At 37.6% G+C, this 22,559-nt stretch overlaps 1 protein-coding gene across 2 annotated transcripts; it reads left to right on the top strand.

The window, feature by feature from the left end:
- Positions 1-1,041: 1,041 nt before the first annotated feature.
- cul5b (cullin 5b) lies at positions 1,042-22,511 on the top strand. Of its 2 annotated transcripts, none has more exons than XM_074672868.1 (19): positions 1,042-1,136; positions 5,535-5,644; positions 5,763-5,862; positions 6,272-6,448; positions 6,561-6,702; positions 8,819-8,964; positions 9,857-9,937; positions 11,363-11,501; positions 12,172-12,302; positions 13,997-14,104; positions 15,121-15,185; positions 15,270-15,402; positions 15,875-16,006; positions 16,093-16,216; positions 18,114-18,289; positions 18,413-18,574; positions 18,696-18,814; positions 21,055-21,178; positions 21,384-22,511. In XM_074672868.1, exons 1-19 carry the CDS (start codon positions 1,113-1,115, stop codon positions 21,576-21,578), a joined length of 2,388 nt encoding a protein of 795 aa, XP_074528969.1. In that variant the 5' UTR covers positions 1,042-1,112; the 3' UTR covers positions 21,579-22,511. The 2 variants fall into 2 exon arrangements, with proteins under 2 accessions (XP_074528969.1, XP_074528970.1); XM_074672869.1 differs by having other exon boundaries at positions 11,363-11,456.
- Positions 22,512-22,559: the final 48 nt, after the last annotated feature.

Raw genomic sequence — 22,559 nt, forward strand, 5'->3', positions numbered from 1 at the left:
TGCAAAAAGAAAAATTAAATGAAAAAAAATAAAATAAAAAGCTTTGGAAAATTGACTGAAAGAGTGTGATAGCCATTAAATTGGTTTATCCTTTTTTCTTCTCTGGTGGTGTCCCAATATGCTCCCTCACTAAAATTGGATCAATGAACCATTTAATCACTTGAAAAAAAATGTTTATGAGAAAAAAAAAAAGAAGATTTTTTAAATATAAAATATGTTAGCCTATTTTTAAATACATTGATAGCTTGTCTTGGTCTGCAGCACTGCAACAAAGACATTTTTAGAAGATATAATCTCAGATATTATGTCTGTATGCCACTTTTCCTAAGTAAATATATATTTTTAAAGAATGATTAAAAAAATAAGGTAGAATATAGTAAAATAAAACCATTTTTGGAGATGTTTGGTTGAACTTAGATATGTCTGCATTAGTAATTTTTCTTTATTTTCTTTTCTTTCTTTTTTTTGTCTTATTTTTCTTTTCTTTTTTTTTCCTCTTATTTTTATCTTTTGTCGCAAGAGGTTTTTTGTGCATGTATGAGTTTTAAAAATGAAGATAAAAATATTTAAATACAATACTTAACTGTATAATGGGAAGTTTTTGCTTTCTCAGAGCCTTTAATCTTATGTTTGACTCAGAGAAGTAAAAATTGAGTTGCACATTGGTGAAACCAATGCACATTCAACTCATAAATACATAAACTTTTGCACATAATGTGATTTATTTCATAAGACTTGGCTATATATTAACTGAACAATGAACAATGATGTTATTGTACCAGAATCTAAATCAAAAAGTGATGAAATTCATTGAAATAAAAATAAATAGCTTCATCAACATCAGTGAAAAAAATAAACTGAAATTGAACGTTACATTTTTTTTTCCAAGGTTCCTATTTATTACCTTTATTTTTTCTCTGTACTGTACCTCTTTCTCTTTCTTATCGTTTTTTAGTCTCATTTTAAATATTATTTTTTTATTCATTCTGTGTTAAAAGAATATATTCGTGTTCGTCTTGAAAACTGCCCAGAGAGTCCGTGATGTGATACAGTTAATCCCCGTTCTCATTGAAGATCACGCGAGACTTCGCGAGAGGATAAGTTGAGGGAACATGGCGACGTCTAATTTGCTAAAGGTAGGATCTCCTTCAATTCAACTATTTTCATCTAACGCTCTCTTCGGGGCTTGTCACCTGCGTGGGGTGCAGCCGGCGTTTGGCTCTCACCTTTACGAACAGCACACAGCACCTGTGGGTGACTGTGCTGTCAGTTTGGACTTCAGCTGTGGGCTGTTAAGTTACATCTGGCTAACATTAGCTACTTATCAGTGATTTAGCTTCACAGAAAAGCTTCAACACAGATAAATAAAAGGAGAAGAGGCGTAGAGGAGAGAAACGGGGAGATAGATGGAGGGATGGGCTCGTATCGTTCGCTTAACCTGCGCATTAAACATCACCACTATCTGTGTGAACGCTAGCTGTAAATCTGAAATCATCTGTCAATTCAGTGGAGCAGGAATCTGCAGCTGACCAGCCTATTAAAACACATGGTAAAGGCTGCCAAAAGCAACTGTTGTGGTAGTTTCTGTGCACTGAGATAATCCTCAGCTGCTAACTCGCGAACGAGGTGTAGCAAATGAATAATCCACAGCCACTGCACCTATATCAGATTATATTTTCATACCGTTAAACAGAGGGACAGAGGTGTGGGTAGGAAACAGCGTTTACAAACCAACGCTAGCTGTGAGCATGCTGAAATAAATCTGTCTGGACAGTATGTGCACATTAGCAATGTCAAAACATGCATGTAACCTAATCTGCACGATGAGCTAGCCCCAGTGTATGAATAACCATCCCAGCTGTAACACTGCTGTGCAGAGTGTACCAACATGAAGGTTAATGTACAGAAAATCCAGTTTGGCATGTTTCCCTGCACTCTTTTACAATTTGCCACAACATGTCTTATCCAAGTCTTCTTAAATATGTCTCAGCTTTAAGTGCCTTAAGGGGGAACCTCACAACTTTGCATGAAAAGCAGCTAGTGAGCTTCACTGCTTGTGTTTAAAAACTGAAGACCTAATGTCAACATCTGATGAATTAGAGCCAGATTTATAGCACACGAACACAAACGTGAAATTTGCTTCTTTGCTCTCTCTCTCGGTGGACTCAGAATAGCTTTACTGGAGAAAGAAGAAACTCTTTCAGCTGAAAAAAAATTAGGAATGTCAAACCTTTGTTCAGTTCTGGGAAAAATGTTGAGTCTTATTTTATTTCTAATGTTTTTGAGGTCACAGGCCTGTGCGATGAAACAGAATACTGTTACAATTTTTGACGGTGGTTAGAAATCAAAGCCCTGTTCTTCTTAAAAGTGGAAATGAAAATGATCTTCAGAGCAACAAAAGGGTAAATTAATATAAATATAGAACTGGGAAAATTTTGTCCAAGGCATGCATGAGAAAAAAAACACGATAAATGTCAAAAAAAATCCTGGAGTTTTGTTATATCACAACATTGTGATGCAGAAGATTCTGATATGATTTTTTTTTTAATAAGGAAACAACATTAAGCACTCACAGCTTTTATTTTAAGAAACAACAAAGAATATGATGTTACATGATTTTGATTTCTTGCAAGTTAAAATGCAGGATTGCACGGCAAAAAGTGTTTCTGTCTTATTTTCAGCAAAAGTTGTCTTCTTATATTTGATAATTGCTCAAAAATTTCCTTTGAAATTGGAATAATGTCTTAATACAAGTGACTTTTCTCTTATTCCATTGCTAGATTTTTTTATTGACATTTAAAAGAAATTCAGACCTCATTTTTGACCTTAAATAACCTGACGCAAGACATGTTTCTGGACTAGTCAGGTGAATGTGGCTCATATTAAGTCTAAAAAGACATTTTCTGCTGAAAATAAAACAAAATCACTTGACAAGAGAGTTCAGTTTTTCTAGTGTGTGGTGTTGTGGTGAGGGTTACTGCAGCAATAAAGGAGAAAAGCGATAAGATATGAATGACTGAACTGGTTGAATACACACTGTAATAGTCCTGTTTTTTTGCATACTGTTCAAAAGATTTTGTTTCACACTCTTCATGTCATTTTTTGCACTGATTTTTTACTTCTCAGACAGCTTCTGATCCGTGTAAATCTTTTTATGCTCATGCACTTTTAAGTTAACCGTAGAACGGTAACGACTTGAGCTGATGTGCTCTTGTATCACACTCTGAGTAAGGAACAGTAATTTGCAGACACATTTGACTGGAGGGATGTCCCGATACAGATTTTTTTTACTCCTCCAATCCGATCAATTTTTTTTCATGATATGTTTTTCTGATACTATCCGATACTGACACCTTTCTTTGATAAATCCTGTAGTCCGTTGGGTGATCATATTTGTTGTATCAAAGTGAGCCCTGTTGGCACCTCCTCCAGGAACACTCACTTTGCAAATGTTGTAGACGCTGTTTTACTATCAATGCTTTCCAAAAAGAAGTAGTCCCACACAGCGGACATGTTTGCAACATGGTTTGATTTACAGCAGCCGTAAAGCGTGACGGTGCCGAAAGGACGTGAAAACTGGATCCTCCTAAGTAGCCATATTGGGCGCCGGTACCAATCAGTGTATTGAATCTGGACACCCTTATTTGACGGCTGTATTTGTGGTTTTATGTCTCAGAGTGTCTTTTGAGATCTTTTTAGGTCTTCATATATAGTAACTTTCTTTTGTTGATTGATTGATTGATTGATTGATTGATTGATTGAAATTTATCTCAAACATGAGGTTAAAGTAAAATCACTGTCAAAGACAGAAAACATACGAAACAAACAGACATTATCTAATCACATATTCAAAAAGGAATGGGATGAAGTAAAAACTGATTAATTCCCACCCCTTTACCGAACAGTTATTTACAAACAAATGCAGATGTTATGCACTTACTGTACATAAAATCATAGAAAACTATGTCCATGCACCCTTATTTCATGCTTCGACATCGCAAAAGAAAACTTCCATCCACAATAGTAATTATAATTTCACACATATACATAATTCTCATACCATCATTATAATTTACTAGAGCTGAAACGATTCCTCAAATGATTCGAGGTACTCGATTACAAAAATTACTCGAGTAATTTTCTCTGCCTCGAGGAATTGTTTAATTTTAAAAAAGATCAAAGAGTGGTATTTCAAATAGAGCTGAAGCCATATTAAGAGAGTTTTCAGACCCCTCAAGCTACCTCTTATACAAAATAGCAACTAGCAACAAATCTAGCTTCTTTTCTGGAGTTTGGAGACTAATGGGTCATTCTACGAAACGGGTGCCATTTGGGTTCGCAACATTTGAGGAGATGTACAAGGCACAAAAAATGTGTCAAAGTGTGTTTACAAATTTTGGAGCTACCAAAGCAAGTGCTCTTATTGACATGCTGTATCAGAAAAGTCTATTTCTTAAAGAGAAACATTTTCACTTGAAAAATAACTGCTCTTTAACCAGACAAAAATATATTTTATCCGATTACTCGATTAAATGATGGGATTTTCAGTAGAATACTCGAATACTAAAATATTCGATAGCTGCAGCCCTATATTTTAATAGTAACCATATAATATTTTCAGACTACTTAATTCTCTTCATTATGGTATCTTGCAAAAATCATCATTTTGTACATGTTTGATTTACCTGTTGAGTATTTAATTCATTCAATAAATACTTGTTACTGACATAACCTGTCTAAAAATGTTCATAAACCAAAGTTAGAAGTTAAATAATTGCACATAGGGATAGGCTGATTATCGGCCGGGCCGATTATTGGGGCCGATATTTGGCATTTTGGGGTATATCGGCATCTGCCTTTTTTTTTTAAACCGACGGCCGATATGAAACCCATTAAAAACTGTGTTGTTTTGGCTCTGATGCTTCTGCAGAATTTCTCCCTGTCTACCCTATGGAAACCCTGGATGGTCATTTAAAATCAGTCATGTAAACCAAACGGTAAATTAAAGGTAGCATAGAAATTTTGGAAAACTGTTTTTTACTGAAGAAAACTTAAGCTGTTTATTTTTTTTTAGTTTTTATTTAACTTTATAAAACATGCTGCTGAGCCTGGGAGCTGTTTGATAAACATATGCTTGAAGGCATTTGATTACAGTTAAGTGTTGGAGTTTGTATTATTCAAAATTTCTTGCGCCAGTATTTTTACTTTGAAAATGAAATGAATATCGGCTTCAAATATCGGTTATCAGCCTCCATGCCTCCTAATAATTAGTATCTGTATCGGCCCCAAAAAATGCATATCAGGACTATCTCTAACTGCACACTCAGCAGCTTAAAGCTGAGGTAACCACCGGACCAGGATCGATTTCTACTGTTTCGTTGTTCTGTTTTATGACCACAGGGATTTAGCAGGAATTTTGTCGCTCTGTATGGAAACAAAAAACAATAAAGCTTTGATTCTTTAAGGTTTTGAAGCTGTGCCTTTGCACTAATAAGTATGGACTGTTAAATTGACTTCCTTCTATCTGTTTCCAGAACAAAGGCTCCCTTCAGTTTGAGGATAAATGGGACCTGATGCGTCCCATTGTACTGAAGCTGCTACGGCAGGAGTCGGTCACCAAACAACAGTGGTTTGACCTTTTCTCGTAAGTTTAATGCCGTACGCCACCTACGCTCAGAGCCGGGCTTAACCCCTGAAATAATTTGATCCTTGATTTAAAAACAAAAAGCGTCTCACTGACTCTGTTCACCTTTTTCCCACAGAGACGTCCACGCTGTTTGTCTGTGGGATGACAAAGGACCAGCTAAGATCCACCAAGCCCTCAAAGAGGACATCCTAGATTTCATCAAACAAGCACAAGCAGTAAGCCCAAGAGCATGATGGGATTTTTCTGTCAACATCACATTCACACACTCAGATTAATAGTCACAGAAAACAGTGAGAAAATAGTGGGAAGTTTGTTGCTTCCTCTGATGTAACAATAAAGCTGTTATTTAATTCATCATCCTACCTTCTCGGTTGTAAAAGAGCTTTTACGTAACATTTACTGAGTACTAGAAACGTCTGGAAGTGTCTTTGTTTGGTGATCAAACAGTAAATAAAGACACTCTCAGAATCCAGATTGTGTTTCCTGTTCAGTCGTATCTGTTATCACCTTGTTTTACCCTCTGATCGTCTTCTCCACGATCCGTCCGTCCTGGAAAACATCTGTGAGCGTGTCGGTTTGATTCTGCCCCTGTCAATCAACCTTTTGTTGTGTTTCTCTTCACAGCGGGTTTTGAGTCACCAGGATGACACGGCGCTGCTGAAGGCCTACATCGTGGAGTGGAGGAAGTTCTTCACGCAGTGTGACATCTTACCCAAACCTTTCTGTCAGCTGGAGATCACCCTGATGGGCAAACAGGGGAGCAACAAGAAGTCCAACGTGGAGGACAGCATCGTCCGCAAGGTGAGGAGGAAGAAGAGGAAGAGGAGGCGGGACTATGAGTGAATCAAAATGAACACATGAAGCGTGATTGCTGACTGTACGGTGTGTTTGTGTCTCTCCTCTCCTCTCTCAGCTGATGCTGGACACGTGGAACGAGTCCATCTTCTCCAACATTAAAAACAGACTACAGGACAGCGCCATGAAGCTGGTCCACGCCGAGCGGCTGGGAGAGGCCTTCGACTCCCAGCTGGTCATCGGAGTACGGGAGTCATATGGTGAGAAACAACAACACATGTCTCCATTTTCACCTCTTCTTAGACTCTACCAAACTGCTAAGACATGAAATCTTTTCCTTTGTTCATTTTAATGAGCTGTGAAGAACTGTTGTTCTCTGTCACCTTTACAGCTGGAAAAATCATATCCTAATCCTAAAATTTCATTTTGTGATAATTTCATTTCAAATATTGTAGATATTTTGTCTTGAGAAGGTAAAATGTTAACTTTATACTCTCTTTAACCTCTGAAGACCCGAGCTTTTGTGTGGTGTGCAATTTTCAATTCACCTTGCTATTTAGGATATGTAAGCCCTAATAAATAGAATAACTGAACTTTGTCTTTATACAGGAAGTTTCACTATTTGTAATGTGAGTTCTCTATTAGCTGTTTGTTAGTGGTCTTATTGTTGTTTTTTTTCATTAAAATGGCTGTAATGTTGTGGTTTCGCCAAAAGATGATGTGGGCAGTGTCTCTAAATGTGGCCGATAGGTCATACATACGGGGCCATATTTTACTTGACCCAAAACACAAATAAACAGACTCCCACCGAAAAAATCAGATATGGGTCTGCATTCACGCTTTATTTAGAGAATTTTCAGCGCGTTACTTTCACATAAAAATACCGCTGAATAAGGCTCTAGTTCTCATCGTGTCATTAAACAGCGCTACCCCCGCTGCAGAGCCACAGCTGGCTATGAGGCGCTAGCCGCTTAGTGTATCAGTCCGCGCACGGCGTGCCAGATATAAACAAACACAGGTAGTCTGCCAGGACGAAGAGACACGATGAGAACTAGAGCCTTATTTAGTGGTGTTTTTGTGTGAAAGTGACGCGCTGAAAATTCTCTAAACAAAGCGTGAATGCAGACTGATATCAGATTTTTTCAGTGGGAGTCCGTTTATTTGTGTTTTTGGTCGAGTAAAATATGGCCCCGTCTGAGTGCAGAGGAAACCAGCAGAGGAGCAGGGAGGGGGTGTTTGGTGCGATCGCTCTGGGCTTCTGCTGCACAAAAACACTGCTGTAGGGGTCATTTCTGCCCTAAACCTTATGATAGGACCCAACTTGTTCCACCCCGGAGTATCACTTTAAGAGGTGTCACAACCTATCAGTTTTATTCTGTTTCCATCATTTGTTTTTATCTTATTTTATGTAAAAAAAAAAATGTTATACATTCAACTGACCAGTCCTGAAAAAATTAGGTCTGAATTGCTTGTAACAAAAAAACAAAAAAATGGAAGAAGACAAAATTTTGCTCAAAAAAATTCTTGAAACTAGAATAATGTCTTAACACAAGTAGGGATGGGTACAAAATTAGGTTCTTTTAAAGGTACTGACCAAATTCTATCAAAATTATCAGGTACCAATTAAAATCAAAAGGTACCTAAATGCATCCTTGTGACTGTGAGGGAGTGGAAGAGTAGGTGATTTTCCATGCTGGACATAAACACAGCATTGCAAGTTTATATATTGAAGAAGAAATATGTTAAATTGAAAAAATGTATATATTTTATTATTAAACAAATTGATATTTTTTACCATATACAGCCACCGGGGACCAATTACCAGGTACCGGGCATTTGTACAGTATTGTATCAAATAGGAAAGGTACCCATCCCTAAACACAAGTAACTTTTCTTTTGTTCCATTGGCAGATTTTTTTACTTGTTACAAGCAATTCAGACCTCATTTTTGTCTTTAAATAACTTGAAACAAAACATTTTTCTAGACTGGTCAGGTGAATATGGCTCATATTAAGTCTTAAAAGACATTTTCTACTGGAAATAAGACAAAAACACTTAATAAGGTTTCAGTTTTTGCAGTGTACCTGGTGTTTGGGCAAGGAAACACTGCAATCCTGCCCAGCTGTCTCTTTGTACTATCATATTAGTAATTAAGATTTTTAACTCTGTGCATAAGCCTTTAATGTATTTTTCTTCAAATAATTGATTTTTTTTTTTTATAAAACATAAAAAACAAAACATAGAGAGTGTTTAGTCAACAAGGAGTAGACTGTTTCAGGTCAGATGTGATGTCTTGCCTTTGGTTTTGTGACTTACTGATCGACATTCGGTGATAATCTTGCTCTCATTACCTTCTGTGTGTTTACCTCTGTGCAGTCAACCTTTGCTCCAACCCTGACGACAAGCTGCAGATTTACAGAGACAACTTTGAGAAAGCTTACATGGATTCAACAGAGAGGTTTTACAGAACGCAGGCGCCTGCCTACCTGCAGCAAAACGGCGTCCAAAACTACATGAAATATGTGAGTATCATCCCTGAGTTATGGATCAAACAGTGAGCTCTCAGTGATTTTAATCCCTGAGATTATGATCAATCAGTTCATGCACTTTTTTGTTTATGAAAGTGACACATGCTAAATGTTAGTGAGTTTAAAAAAAGGAAGGTCAAATCCTCAGATGATAAAACAATCTTTAAATTCTCGAAGAAAACAGCTAAAGATTTTCTAAGCAACACAAGTAGAGATCTGACTTTCTTATTTAGCATCCTCCTTTGCTGTTTTTCATGATGCTGGCTGTGGCATCGAGCCAGTTTCTGAATCAAAAAGAGAGGAACTGAATGTTCTGCTGCTCGGGGTGATCTCAGGATTTTACTTTTCAAACCATCTGAACTGAAGCTCCAGAAATTTCCACCCTCAGTCCTGATGTGGTCGGCCTTTAATTCTTAATGTGAGTTAGTTTGGATTAAGCTCATCAGTTCAAAAGGGGCAGAGCCTGTTTGGAGGACTTTCTGTATCTCCTTTAAATGTTTCAACGTGGCTTGGCTCTACAAATCTCCTTCAAGTTTTTTTTTCTGCTGAGCTTTTTTTGCATCATTTTTTTAAATTTCCTGCAAACAGAATTTGATGCATCACGACAGATTGCTCACTGTTTATTTGTTTTATTATTATTAAATTATTAAACTTTTATTTAACCAGGAAAAAAACTCATTCAGATTAAAAATCTCTTTTCAGACACAGACACGGACACAAATACACGTTATTCACAACACAACACAGAGATATGAAAAATACTTCCAGGAGTTTTAAAGAATCTTACGTCTGCCTCCAAATCATTAAGGATCTCTTTGAAAGGGTGAATTAAACATGTATCAGTGCATTAAACACTCATTAAACCGTGTCTTTGTGATTTCACCAGGCTGATTCAAAGCTGAGGGAAGAGGAGAAACGTGCACTGCGGTATCTGGAGACGAGACGTGACTGCAACTCTGTACAAGCAGTGAGTATGATACAGCTGTGTGGTCCTTTTAGTATGTTTAGTTTAGTGACAATTGTCGTAAACAATCTTTCAAGACCCAAATAATCTTGTTTTCTCTGACTGTGTAAACACCAAAACTACCTAAAAAGAGTGGACTCTCTTCTTTTATGTCTCTCTTCTTGTTTTTGATCCAAAAATCAGACCAAACATACTTTTTAAATTGCATCCATCCTCCATCCTTTAATCCTCTCCATGATCTCTTTATTCTTTTCTCACGATGGTGCTGCTCTTTCTCTCTGAACTACCACAACACGTCCTCATTTGGAGCGTGAGCTGCCTGAACTTTTCCGATATTTCTGAAGTTTTGATAAAGAATAATTTCCGTGCAGTCATGATGATGTCGATTCATGAACATCAATGTTTTTTTTCACTGCTCAAACTGTCGGCCGTGATCACGCTAACTCAAAATAGACACGATCAAAAAAACTGAATGAAGATCATCATCTCCAGCTCACAGCCGTCCTGATGCCTTCACAAGTGACGGTTAGAAAACACAAACAACCCTAACCCTGCATTGAACATATAAATAGGAGCAGAGCTGATAAATTATGAACGCTGGAGTCTGTTTGTGGCAGTGGACACATACGAGGAGGTGCGGGAGGAGCGTTGTTATGACAACGTGCAGAAAAGGTGTTTCCATTGCACTTTTGCGACAAAGATCAGTATAGAAATGTCTGAAGAACCACCTCATGAGAGCGTAAATACTTTTATCGAAATGTAAGAGTTTTTTTTTTAAACTGTAGTGTTTCTTTATTGCCTTATTTAGGTTTTGCGCAATTTTGGGTGTAATGGAAACCTGGCTACTGTCATCTGACATCTTCTCCTCATATCCATGCTGAGCTCTCATCCAAAGAGCACACTGCTCTTACCCACAGTAGTTTATGAGCAGGATTTTAATTGACAAGCTCCTTCAGACCCCGCCTCCCCCCGCTGAAAAACACAATTTACTTCTATAGACTCAGAAAACGGTTGCAATCGAATCGTCTGTAGATGCCAATGGCTGCAAACACGGACATTTTGATATCGATCAGTTGAAAAAAAATGTGGATTTACAAATCTTCTCTTCTTCGTGTTTTCATTTGATTAGTCATCACTACGGTTTTGTAATGTCCTAGAATTCAGATTCTTTATTTCGGGAAGATATGAGATAAAAAAGTGATTAATTAGATTAATTAATCACAAATCCTTTAATTAATTAGATCAGTTTTTTTAATCTCCTGACAGCACTAATTCAAACACAAAGTATTTCAGTCTGGTTTTGTTTGTTTCAAAGCATTTCTGTTTAAAACTGTATACACAATATTCCACATAATTATTGACAGGTTTTGACATTGTGGGTTTTTTAAGGATTTGTAAGATCTGTTTCTCTTGTGTTTCCCTCCTTAGCTGATGGAGTGTTGCGTCAATGCACTGGTAACGTCCTTCAAGGAGACCATCTTGGCCGAGTGTCCGGGCATGATCAAACGAAATGAGACAGAGAGTGAGTACGGCAGGACTGCTCCCACCAAAGGCTCGGCAAGCTCAGGTTTGCACCAGGAAATAGCCCAGACCGACCCGTCTCGTGCAGCATCTAGATGTCTTAAAACATCCGTGTGTGTTTCCACCACTCTCCTGGAAGAAAAGACGAGGAGCTCCCACAGATCTCAGCACCAGATTTTAGAGCCAAATGTCTTAAAACAAGACATAATTTAATGAATGACCCCAAGGTTACACAACTGGGGCTTTCCTTGTAGTCTTGGCTGCAGAACCTCTCATTATCATGTTTGACTGTCTCAGTGTGTGTGTGTGTGTGTGTGAAAGCTCAGGTCGGGGTTCGTGCGGGTTGATTGAACAAAAGGACAAAAGGCATCCACAGTAATGGACTTTAAAGTAGCTCATTTTATGCTCAGTCTGTAGTGCAGCGTCCAAATTAAAGCTCAGAGTTAAATTCATCAGATTAAGATCTACTCCAGACTTTCCTCAGCGAACCACTCTTCCATTTTTAATACGTGTGATTTCATTTTATGTTTTAAGTTCAAACAGACATTCCTCTCTGTGATACCCCTCATAGCGTTTCTTTCTTTGTGTTTTTGCTCCTTCGGATCAGCACAGGCCCCTGATCCTTCCATCAGTCTCTACACAACATGTTTACTTTGGACCAGCTCACATTTCAGTCTCTTTACGAAAGTAAAAACAATGATTTCTCTCCATCACAGAGTTGCATCTGATGTTCTCTCTCATGGACAAAGTGCCCAGCGGCATCGAGCCCATGCTGAAGGACCTGGAGGAGCACATCATGAGCGCCGGCCTGGCTGACATGGTCGCTTCAGCAGAGACCATCACTTCTGTGAGTGTTGTGAGCTAGACACTGACATTTTTTCAGGGGTTTCCCACATGACTGGGGAGCGGGAACCAATCAGGAAGATAAGATATGATATGACATGCATGCTAATTTGTAGTTTATTTCCAGTAAGTCTACACTGTAACGCAAGTGAAAAGAACTACACTTCCCAGAAGCCATCAGTGCTCCTGGCCGCTGTGTTCCGACGGAATTCAAAAAAGAACAGCAGATATTTGACAGTTGTATTTTTATTTAGTTTTTGCATCATATGCACTTTTTTCTTTTTCATAAACAGGTGCTTTAAATTTTCAAGGTATCCTCATGCACTTTTGTTCGTTAAGGACAGCTCTCTTGCGTTCACATAAAAAATTTGCTCATAAATTAGTAAAATGAAACGTCATATGTTTGGGTTTATTACTCTAAGGTAGGCGTTTTTGTTTGGCAATAAATGGTTCCTAATTTTACCACAGATGGACTGGACTAGAGCCCGACCGATATGGGATTTTGGGGGCTGATGCCGTTACCAATACTGGGGGCAAGAGAAAAGCCGATATCCGATAAATCGGCCGATATCCGATATATCGACGGATAAACCATACATGGGCTGATATTTATAATAAATTCATGAATAAACACAGGATATATACTGTATATGAACACAAATTATTATAATACCCATATGATTCAAGACAGAGACAGAACACTATTAAATTAAAACAAGGAACTTTAATTATAAAACTGTCAACATAGGAATTGTAGTGTAAACCAATGATAAATAAAAACTAGCTGTAAACACAATAATAAATAAAGAAGTCAAACTTTAAACACCGTAAGTAGAAAAAAAGTCAAACTGTAAACACACAATGAGCAACTTTCGCGACGTTCAAACGCCGTATTATAGTCTTACATTAGATAATAGTAGACAAGTGAATTAACAGTGGCATTTATCTCTGTTTATCTCGCAAAAAAAGGAACTAACATGACGTTGAAACACCGTTCTATAGTCTTACATCAGATAATGGTGGATGTGTGAATTTACTGTTACATACATCTTTGTTTATTTCACAAAGCTGCAATGTAAACGACGTTAAACACTGTTACACACTCTTTAAAACTTACTTGAAAAAACCTTGAATGCTCTTCCTGGCATGTCTTGACAGTGAGTTTTTGTCATGGAGCACTAAAGTGTAGAGTTACATTGTTTTGCAAAGTCACAGCTTACCATAGAGTAAATCAACTTGTTGCCGTCTTCTTCTGTAGCTGACTGAGTGCGAGTAAATTTTTATAATCGGCTACATTTTGGCCGCTGTTGATTAATCGGTGACAGGCTATAATCAGCCCGACCGATTAATTGGTCAGGCTCTAGACTGAACCTGTTGCCATATCTTTTGAAATAAAGCTGCAGAGCAGGAAGTAATCTAAAAGAGACTGTGGAGAAAATCAAATCATATTCAAAGTATTTCCTAAAAACTAAAAGAAGGGAAGAAAATGGGAGTGGTTCAGGAGTGGGAGTCATTTTATCAGGATTGGGACAGGGCATGATTTTTTTTCTGTGGCAGTGGGACAGAACAGGAGTGAAAATCCACTCTGTGTCACTCTCTATTGTGAACACGTGTTCTGATAAGGAAGAGATATTGAGCGAACAGATGTTTTTGCAGTTTAGAAACCAGGCTGAGTAAAGATTTTTGTTTTTGATGCAGGACTCTGAGAAATATGTGGAGCAGCTTCTCACCTTGTTTAACCGCTTCAGTCGACTGGTGAAGGAGGCTTTTCAGGACGACCCACGCTTCCTGACGGCCAGAGACAAAGTGAGCTCGCTTTTAACCAACCTCTGCAAAAAAATGAAATCTGACCAAGTGTTATTGTGTTATTTTCAGTAAAATTTGTCTTATTATAATTGGTAGAAGCCAGATTTAACTGGTCAGTCCAGAAAAATGTCTCGTTTTAAGTTATTTAAAGACAAAAAAGAGGCTTGAATTGCTTGTAACAAGGAAAAAAACCTGCCAAAGAATTAAAAAAAATTGCTAAAAACTAGAATAATGTCTTAAAACAAGTAACTTTTCCCTTGTTCCATGGGCAGATTTTTTTTAGATAACTTGAAATAAGACATTTTTCTGGACTGATCAGGTGAATGAATGGAACCCTAAAAGATTCATGATTAAATAAATAAAACAAGGATTTTGTAATAAACACTATTTTAATAAAAAACAGAAAAATTTGTAATATGGCCATTAAATTGTGAAAAATGTTTTTACTATTAATTATTCAATATTGAATTATTAAAATTAAATATTTCAAAAAAGTTATTTTAGCAATTTCATAATTTCTAAAATAATAACTTTTTATTCATTTTGCAAGCCTTAATAAAGAAAAAAAATTCAAAGTAAATTTTTATTATTAATATAATTTTTTTAGTATGACTTGGTCTGTCAATCAAAGCTAGAGGGTGGGACTTATTATTATTTTATGAAAGCTTTGAAAATAAAAAGTGTGAAATTGTTAAAATAATCATTGAGATATTTAATTTTGATAATTTGATATTAAAGAATAATAAAACATATTTCATAATAACATTGCCTTATTTCACTATTTAATGGCCATATAATATATTTGTGTGTTATTTATCCAAGTGGTATTTATTTCAAAATGTTGTTTTTATTTATTTATTTTATAATTGTGGGGTTCCATATGAATGTGGCTCATATTAAGTCTAAAAGGACATTTTCTACTGAAAGTAAGACCAAAAGCACTTGATAAGATTTCAGTTTTTACAGTGTTTTGTTGAGAGATGATGTACTAATCTCCTGTTTTTGACTCCTCGCAGGCGTATAAAGCTGTCGTGAATGATGCCACAATATTTAAACTTGAACTTCCTATGAAGCAGAAAGGGTAAGAGACGCTCCCCTGTTTGAAGATTTAGTTTTTTATTTACATCTAACTAACTAAATTAATTCTTCTCTTTTGTGTCCACAGGGTAGGTTTGAAAACTCAACCAGAGTCCAAGTGTCCAGAGCTGCTGGCCAACTACTGTGACATGCTCCTGAGGAAGACCCCGCTGAGCAAGAAACTCACATCTGAGGAGATCGAGGCCAAGCTCAAGGAAGTGGTACGTAGAAAGCTGGATTTAACGAATTTTCTCAAAGCTGCTGGGAAAGTTGGTCAATTAACACTGATCTGTGAGGTACAATTAAAAGTTTTTAATAGATCAACAGGAACTTGTCGTGAATCTTCCTTCAGTGTCAAGTTTTTAATTATTTCCAGGATTAACCAAATGAGGTTTTAATCCCAGGTGATCCTTGTTTGTTTGTGCGTGAAACCACCTGTCACTCAGCTTTGTTTGTGTGGTTAAAATAAAACTCTATCACAAAGGAAACACCAGAAAGTCTTAGATACACAGCATGTGTGTGTGTGTGTGTGTGTGTGTGTGTGTGTGTGTGTGTGTGTGTGTGTGTGTGTGTGTGTGTGGGAGTCTCGGAGAGCAGCTGCTATTTTGGTTCTCGTAGGTGCAGCAGCCAGCAGGGCTAACTTTACTCTGAATGTGGGCGGAGACGCTGATAATCTGTGTGCTTTGTGTGCAGCTGTTAGTGCTGAAGTACGTCCAGAACAAAGACGTGTTCATGCGGTACCACAAAGCCCACCTGACGCGCCGGCTCATCCTGGACATCTCTGCAGACAGCGAGATCGAGGAGAACATGGTGGAGTGGCTCAGGGTGAGAGATCTGTGGCTGCATTAATCACATGAAGTTTAAACCCAGAGTGTAAAATGTTTCACCTGTGATGTCATGAATCCCAACAGGAAGTAGGAATGCCGGCAGACTACGTCAACAAGCTGGCTCGCATGTTTCAGGACATCAAGGTGTCAGAAGATCTCAACCAATCATTCAAAGAGATGCATAAACACAACAAGCTGGCTCTACCAGGTGAGAGGTGGAGATATGATGTTTATTTTATTTTATTTATTTAACCTTTATTTCCACAGGTTGGTCCCATTAAGATTGAAAACTTCTTTTTCAAGACAGCAAAAACACAAAGTTACAGACAGGAAGCACAAAAAGAGACAAAGCACATAGATTAAAACACAAGATTACGGAATAAAATCACGTTCTAGGAATTAATTGTTCAGAAAAACGAGTTAAAACTGACATCTTAAGGAATCTGCCTTCATATCTTTAATTTTCACCGCAAAAAAAATGAAATCTTGTCAAGTGTTTTTGTCTTATGTTCAGTAGAAAATGTCTTTTTAGACTTAATATGAGCCACATTCACCTGACCAGTCCAGAAAAGTGTCTTGTTTAAGTTATTTGAAGACAAAAATGAGGTCTGAAATTCTTGTAACAAGTTAAGAAAATAATCAGCCAACAGAACAAGAGAAAAGTTACTTGTCTTAAGACATTAATCTAGTTTCAAGCAAAATTTTTGTCAAATTTTTCTTGTTCACAAGACATTTTTCTGGACTGATCAGGTGAATGTGGCTCATATCAAGTGTAATAAGACAATTTTTACTTGAAATAAGACAAAACACTTGATAAGATTTCAGTTTTTTGCAGTGTTAGATTTAAAAACCTTTAAGGACTCCAGCTTCTTCAGCTTTTAGTTGTTCTGCAGCTGGTTTCAAGCTGAGGGTCCTGAGAACACAGAGTATATTTCTGCATGATAAAAGCACATAAACAGTGGGGAAGCAGACCAAGCACTGTCTTATAAATGAAGTTGTACCAGTGTTTGAGCTGCTAAGTCGTCAAAGCGGGCCAAACAACCAGAGAGTACAACTCTCAATGGTGGATCAGAGGTTTACAGTTTGTTATGAACCTCAAGGCGGCATGGTGGCCAGTAGGGCTGGGTATTGCTAAGAACTTCACGATTTGATTCAATTTCAGTTCCTCAGGTTGGGATTTGATAACGATTTCATATTGATTTAAATGCTTCGATTATCGATTTTCATGCCCCATGTGAACATATGTGGTATGTCACCTCATCTTTTGGAGCAATAAAACAACCCAAACATCAGACTTTAAAGCTGAAGGATCTGGCTTTATGCTTCTTCTGCTGCTGCTTTGGCTGCCATTTTTTTGTTGTTTGGTCTCTCGTGGCCCTCATCCACACAACGCACACTCCCCAGGAGCTGAGTTGATCTGTGAGATTCAGAACTGGAGGAAAAACCTAAAGACTTCTGCAGCTGAATTACAGCAGATGCGTCTGCAGTCCGTCTCCGCTTCGTCACGCCAACGGTTCAGCTAAGTTTCCATTCATGTTAATGTGTCAACTCACACTAACTGCTCCGTCATGGCACAGGTATCAAAAAGTCTTAAAACACATTTTTATTCCTTTGCTTTTAACCAAGTTTGAGACTCTGCTCATGCTTTACAGTTTTATGGTTTGTTTTAGTTTTTATTAATTTTTTATTGTTTTTGAAATGTTTTAAGAACAATGGAACAACTATTTCATTCCCTGCATCTTTGTTTTATTGATTTATTTGTTTTATTTACTTATTTATCCTTGCACTACCTTTTTAAAGTTGAGTGGCGTTGAGTTGAGCCGGTGTGAGATGACAAACACAGTCAAGACGCAACAGAACGGAGTCGGACAGCAGACAGATCTGGTGTATTTGAGGCGTTAGGGTCTGGGAGGAGATACTTAGATCATATCCTACAGCAACTTTTCAGTCGATGAATAGATCTCTTTGCGTCTGTAGATGGAGTGGGGAGATATTTGAATAACCAGCAAATAGTTTGCTGTGACAATCAAATAGTAATTTCTGTGATAACTGTAAGTATTTTGTCATCCATTTAACAAGAAGCCTCTGTGTGTGCTCCCCGTCAGCTGACTCTGTCAACATAAAGATCCTGAATGCTGGAGCGTGGTCGAGGAGCAGCGAGAAGGTGTTTGTCTCTCTGCCTACAGAGCTGGAAGATTTGATACCAGAGGTAGAAGACTTCTACAAGAAGAACCACAGCGGCAGGAAGCTGCACTGGCATCACCTCATGTCCAACGGCATCGTGAGTCAAACAGAAACACACGACACTTCACCTAAGAAGCTTTAAAGTGTGTGGTGTTACAACCACTCAGGCTTCATGTATCATTTCACACTAATGCTACAGATGGTTTCTCTGTCTCCTCAGATAACCTTCAAGAACGAGGTGGGCCAGTACGACCTGGAGGTGACCACTTTCCAGCTGGCTGTGCTGTTCGCCTGGAACCAGAGGCCGAGGGAGAGGATCAGCTTTGAAAACCTCAAGTTAGCCACCGAGCTGCCCGACGCCGAGCTGAGACGCACTCTGTGGGTGAGTGTTGATAACGCCGTCAAAGAGTGTGTGTCAGAGAGATCACATTTCTCAAACACAGGTCAGAAAAACTCGATACTGTTGAGTTTAAATCAACCTTTATGTTTCTTTCACTCTCCAGTCTCTGGTGGCGTTTCCTAAACTAAAGCGGCAGGTGTTGTCGTACGACCCCGTGGTGTCTTCACCCAAAGATTTCGCAGAGGGAACGCTGTTCTACGTCAACCAGGAGTTTTCTCTCATGTAAGGAGTGTCAGAGAGTTCAGCATGCCTCTTTTTTGTTTCTCAAAAGCATCAAAACATTTTAGTTTATTCCACAGTTCAATATTAAGGTCAACTTCCTGAATTCTTTGAAATTTCCTGCACATTTTGGTTCAGAAATTAGAGACTTGTGAAATAGAAGTCGTAGGATTTATTCAAGTCTTTATACATAAAACAATATTTATCTCAAGACAGACATTTTTAAACAAACCAAAACTTTTAAACTAACCAAAGTTCTTGTATAAGGTTCTGACTGTAAAGGAAGCTTATCTGAGCTTATCCTACATATTTAACAAAATTAGGCTACCAAAAAACTTACAAAACATTTTTCTAAAAATACAATGTGGATTACAGATTTTTGAGTTTATATTTGCTTCAATCCACAGTTTGTTTGTTTTTTGGTCAAGGTTTTTTTTTTTTTTTTTTTTTTTTAACATTTATACAAAAAAACATGTATACATCCATAAGGTTTCAATGTTAGCAGTGAAAATCAAAACTCCAGCAGAGCCCCTTTCCCCAGTGTAACTTATATTAAAAAAGGGAATAAATAAAAAAAAGAATAAATAGAATAAATATAAATAATTAGATAAATAAAAAATAATGTAAAAAATAAATTAAAAAAATACAAAAATGATATAAATAGGATAAACAAGATAAATATATTTGTGAACACATATAAATACACAGATATACATGTTGACATACATTTATATGCCCACATACACATTTACCATGCACAATAAGAATCGATAGATAAATTAGCTATCATAGGGTTATCTAAAAATAACATCATTAATGCATTATTTAATTTAAAAATTTAGATTGAAAAAAAACAATATTTAATATTAATTATTATAATTCATATAATTGATAATTATAGTATTATAATTATTTATTATTAACTATTTGAATATTAAAAAAATAAATTTGATTAAAATCATCCCACAGTTTAGACCCAACAACAGAAGCAAATCACCTTTTTAGACTTTTTTTAGCTTCCTCAACAGAAAACTTTGAATCACCTCTTAAACCATATTGCACAGCATCTGGAAGTGAATTCAGTTTTTCTGTTAACATTATTAGCATTTTTTAATAATAAAATGTGTAAATAAATAAAAAAAGGATCAGTGTGAACATAATAACCTTTCCTACTGATAATGCATATGGCTCTTTTTTTTGTAAAACAATGATTGAATTTATCCACAGTTTTCCACAATTAAGACACACAGGCAACAATGAGTGATTAATAAATGATTTTTAATGGCTTACAATTAAAAAAAAAAGATTTTGACAGAATTGCCGCTGACTTTGAGATTTTACCTTTAATATAATCAATGTGTAGTTTCCAAGTTCAGATTCAGATTCAGATTCAGATTCAGACAACTTTAATAATCCCACATGGGGCGATTTGTGTAGAGCAGCTTGTACAAGACAGATACACAAACAGAAACAAAGATCAGTTGACACAAAAGCAACAGTAAAATAAACTATGCACTGAGTTAAATGTTAAGAACATGAATAAGACTAAGAGAGATAATGACACTGGGTGAGGTTAAGAGTTAGTCCCACTAAATAAATACAAAGTTTCCATAAATAAATAAGGTAAAAAGATAGATAAAAGATCAGCAGGTAAAACATAGTGACGCTGTGAAGGCACCAAACAGAATTCATTTAAAAGGACGTGAGCTGAAGAGGCTAAAATATTCTCACTTACTTTCAATCACAACCCTTAAGAGGTTTTGTTTGGAAAACTCTTTCTATGCAAACTTTTCTAATCTTAATTGTAATATCCTCATCTGTCATTTAGATTCCCAAAAAACATGATTTTTTTTTTTTTTATTAAGAGATAATTTATCAACATCAAACCACGTTTTGAGACTTTCCAGCTCAATGCCAGTGAAGAGTTCTTTTCAGTTTTTACCCAAACAAAAACTGATTGTGTCATCTGCAAAGATAATGAAAATGAGTGAGCCTGCAAATATCCACCGTTCATCTATTCGTCTTTATTTCATTCTTGATAACATAAAAAATATAAGTTCAGCACAAAACAAAATAAGTCTTAAAATGAATGAAACAGAGCAGAAAGAAGAAAAAGTCTTATGGTATCTGCTCCTTCACATCACAAGGATTAATTTGACACTTGATCAGACAATCAAAAGTGAGGCCAGCATGCCTTTAGCTTTGCAAAAATGAATCTGCTGATCCATTTTTTTATTTATTAGAAAAAATTCCAAGGTCCAGAAAAGGGGAAAGATCAACCTGATTGGTCGGCTGCAGCTCACCACAGAGCGAATGAGAGAGGAGGAGAACGAAGGCATCGTCCAGCTCAGGATACTTCGAACGCAGGTACGGAGATATTTTCACAGCACGCAGGAGAAGACACACACTTATGTAACCGCTCCTGCTGTGAATAAATAGTCTCCCCTTCCATTTCCCATCATGCACTTAGAGCAGACACCCGTGGTTCTGTTTGTGTGAACTCCCCGGCTGCAACACAACCCATCCGTCTCAGGCGTTTTCTCACACCCGTGTGTTTTTGTCCTCTGTGCAGGAGGCCATCATCCAGATCATGAAGATGAGGAAGCGAATCAACAACGCCCAGCTTCAGACCGAGCTGGTGGAGATCCTAAAGAACATGTTTTTACCACAGAAGAAGATGATCAAGGAGCAGATCGAGTGGCTGATAGATCACAAGTACATAAAGCGAGACGAGACCGATATAAACACCTTCATCTACATGGCATAGCACAGCACACCCGGTGACTCGTGGTGACTTTCAGTGGATCAGGCCTGACGGACACTAGGATACTCCAGGCTCCCCGTCCTTTATTTAAAAAAATCTTGTGCAGGGAGGCATGAATTTAAGACTGAGACCTACCTATTTAAAGAAAAAACAAAGTGGAACTTCCTGCCTTAAAGTTGTACAAAGAAAAAAATGCAACAGTTGCAGTGGGAGTCTGCAGCGAGTGGTTGTGACTGTTTTTAGTCGGAGGAGGTGACTCTGCTGTCAGGGTGAGGCCGTCGATGGCTGGTTCTTTATATCACCTGCAGCCACAACACACTCCCTCTCAATGCTTGTGTGAGTCTAAAGGCATGCTGACGGAGGGGGCTGGGAACCTGGGATCACTAAATATCAAATGTCCAGTTTTAACCCATCCGAACCTCGGACAAACCTCTTCACTCTGAGGCGGCGCTGCTTCGACCCAGCTCGACGGCCTCTCACGGGGAGGGGGGCTACATGCTGCTGTGACTCTCTGCAGTCATAGTTAATGTGATCAAACACTCAATCTGAACATTCAGTGTACAAAGAGCCAGAAAAGCACTTCACAGTTACAGTTCACTGAACCAGACCGCAGCGTACGTTAAGCTAACTCCAAGCTCGGTAAAGCCTCTCTGTCCCTGAGTAAATCATGGAAGATGTGGAGGGAAATCAGCAGAACGCTATCACCCAGAATCCTTTTCTGTTGACCGAGCGTACCCAGGGACAGAGAGGGCGTTGGAGTCAAACCTGGAGCTCAGCTCATGTTTGTGTCAGCTCTCTTTCTTTCAGGACGCCTGGGAGAAGAGACTGAGGTCAGTATTACACATGGTAAATGCTACAATTCAGAATTATACGAGAGTGTACCATGAGATGTGAATAATGAAATGATTAAATAAACAGCACCTTATTATAAAATAACACACAGGCTTGTCTTTCATCTTAGATCAGACTTTTCCTTTCAGTTCG

Source organism: Halichoeres trimaculatus, unplaced genomic scaffold (assembly GCF_033239565.1).
Source record: "Halichoeres trimaculatus isolate MK-OKI-2021-1 unplaced genomic scaffold, fHalTri1.1 fHalTri1_scaffold_6, whole genome shotgun sequence".
Taxonomy (NCBI): Eukaryota; Metazoa; Chordata; class Actinopteri; order Labriformes; family Labridae; genus Halichoeres; species Halichoeres trimaculatus.

Excerpts from the sequence above, each read along its gene's own strand:
- cul5b (XM_074672868.1), top strand. The coding sequence starts at position 1,113 with ATGGCGACGTCTAATTTGCTAAAG. Across the intron at positions 15,403-15,874 it reads AGGCCAAGCTCAAGGAAGTG|CTGTTAGTGCTGAAGTACGT; the intron begins GTACGTAGAAAG and ends CTTTGTGTGCAG. Across the intron at positions 18,290-18,412 it reads ACCTCATGTCCAACGGCATC|ATAACCTTCAAGAACGAGGT; the intron begins GTGAGTCAAACA and ends CTGTCTCCTCAG.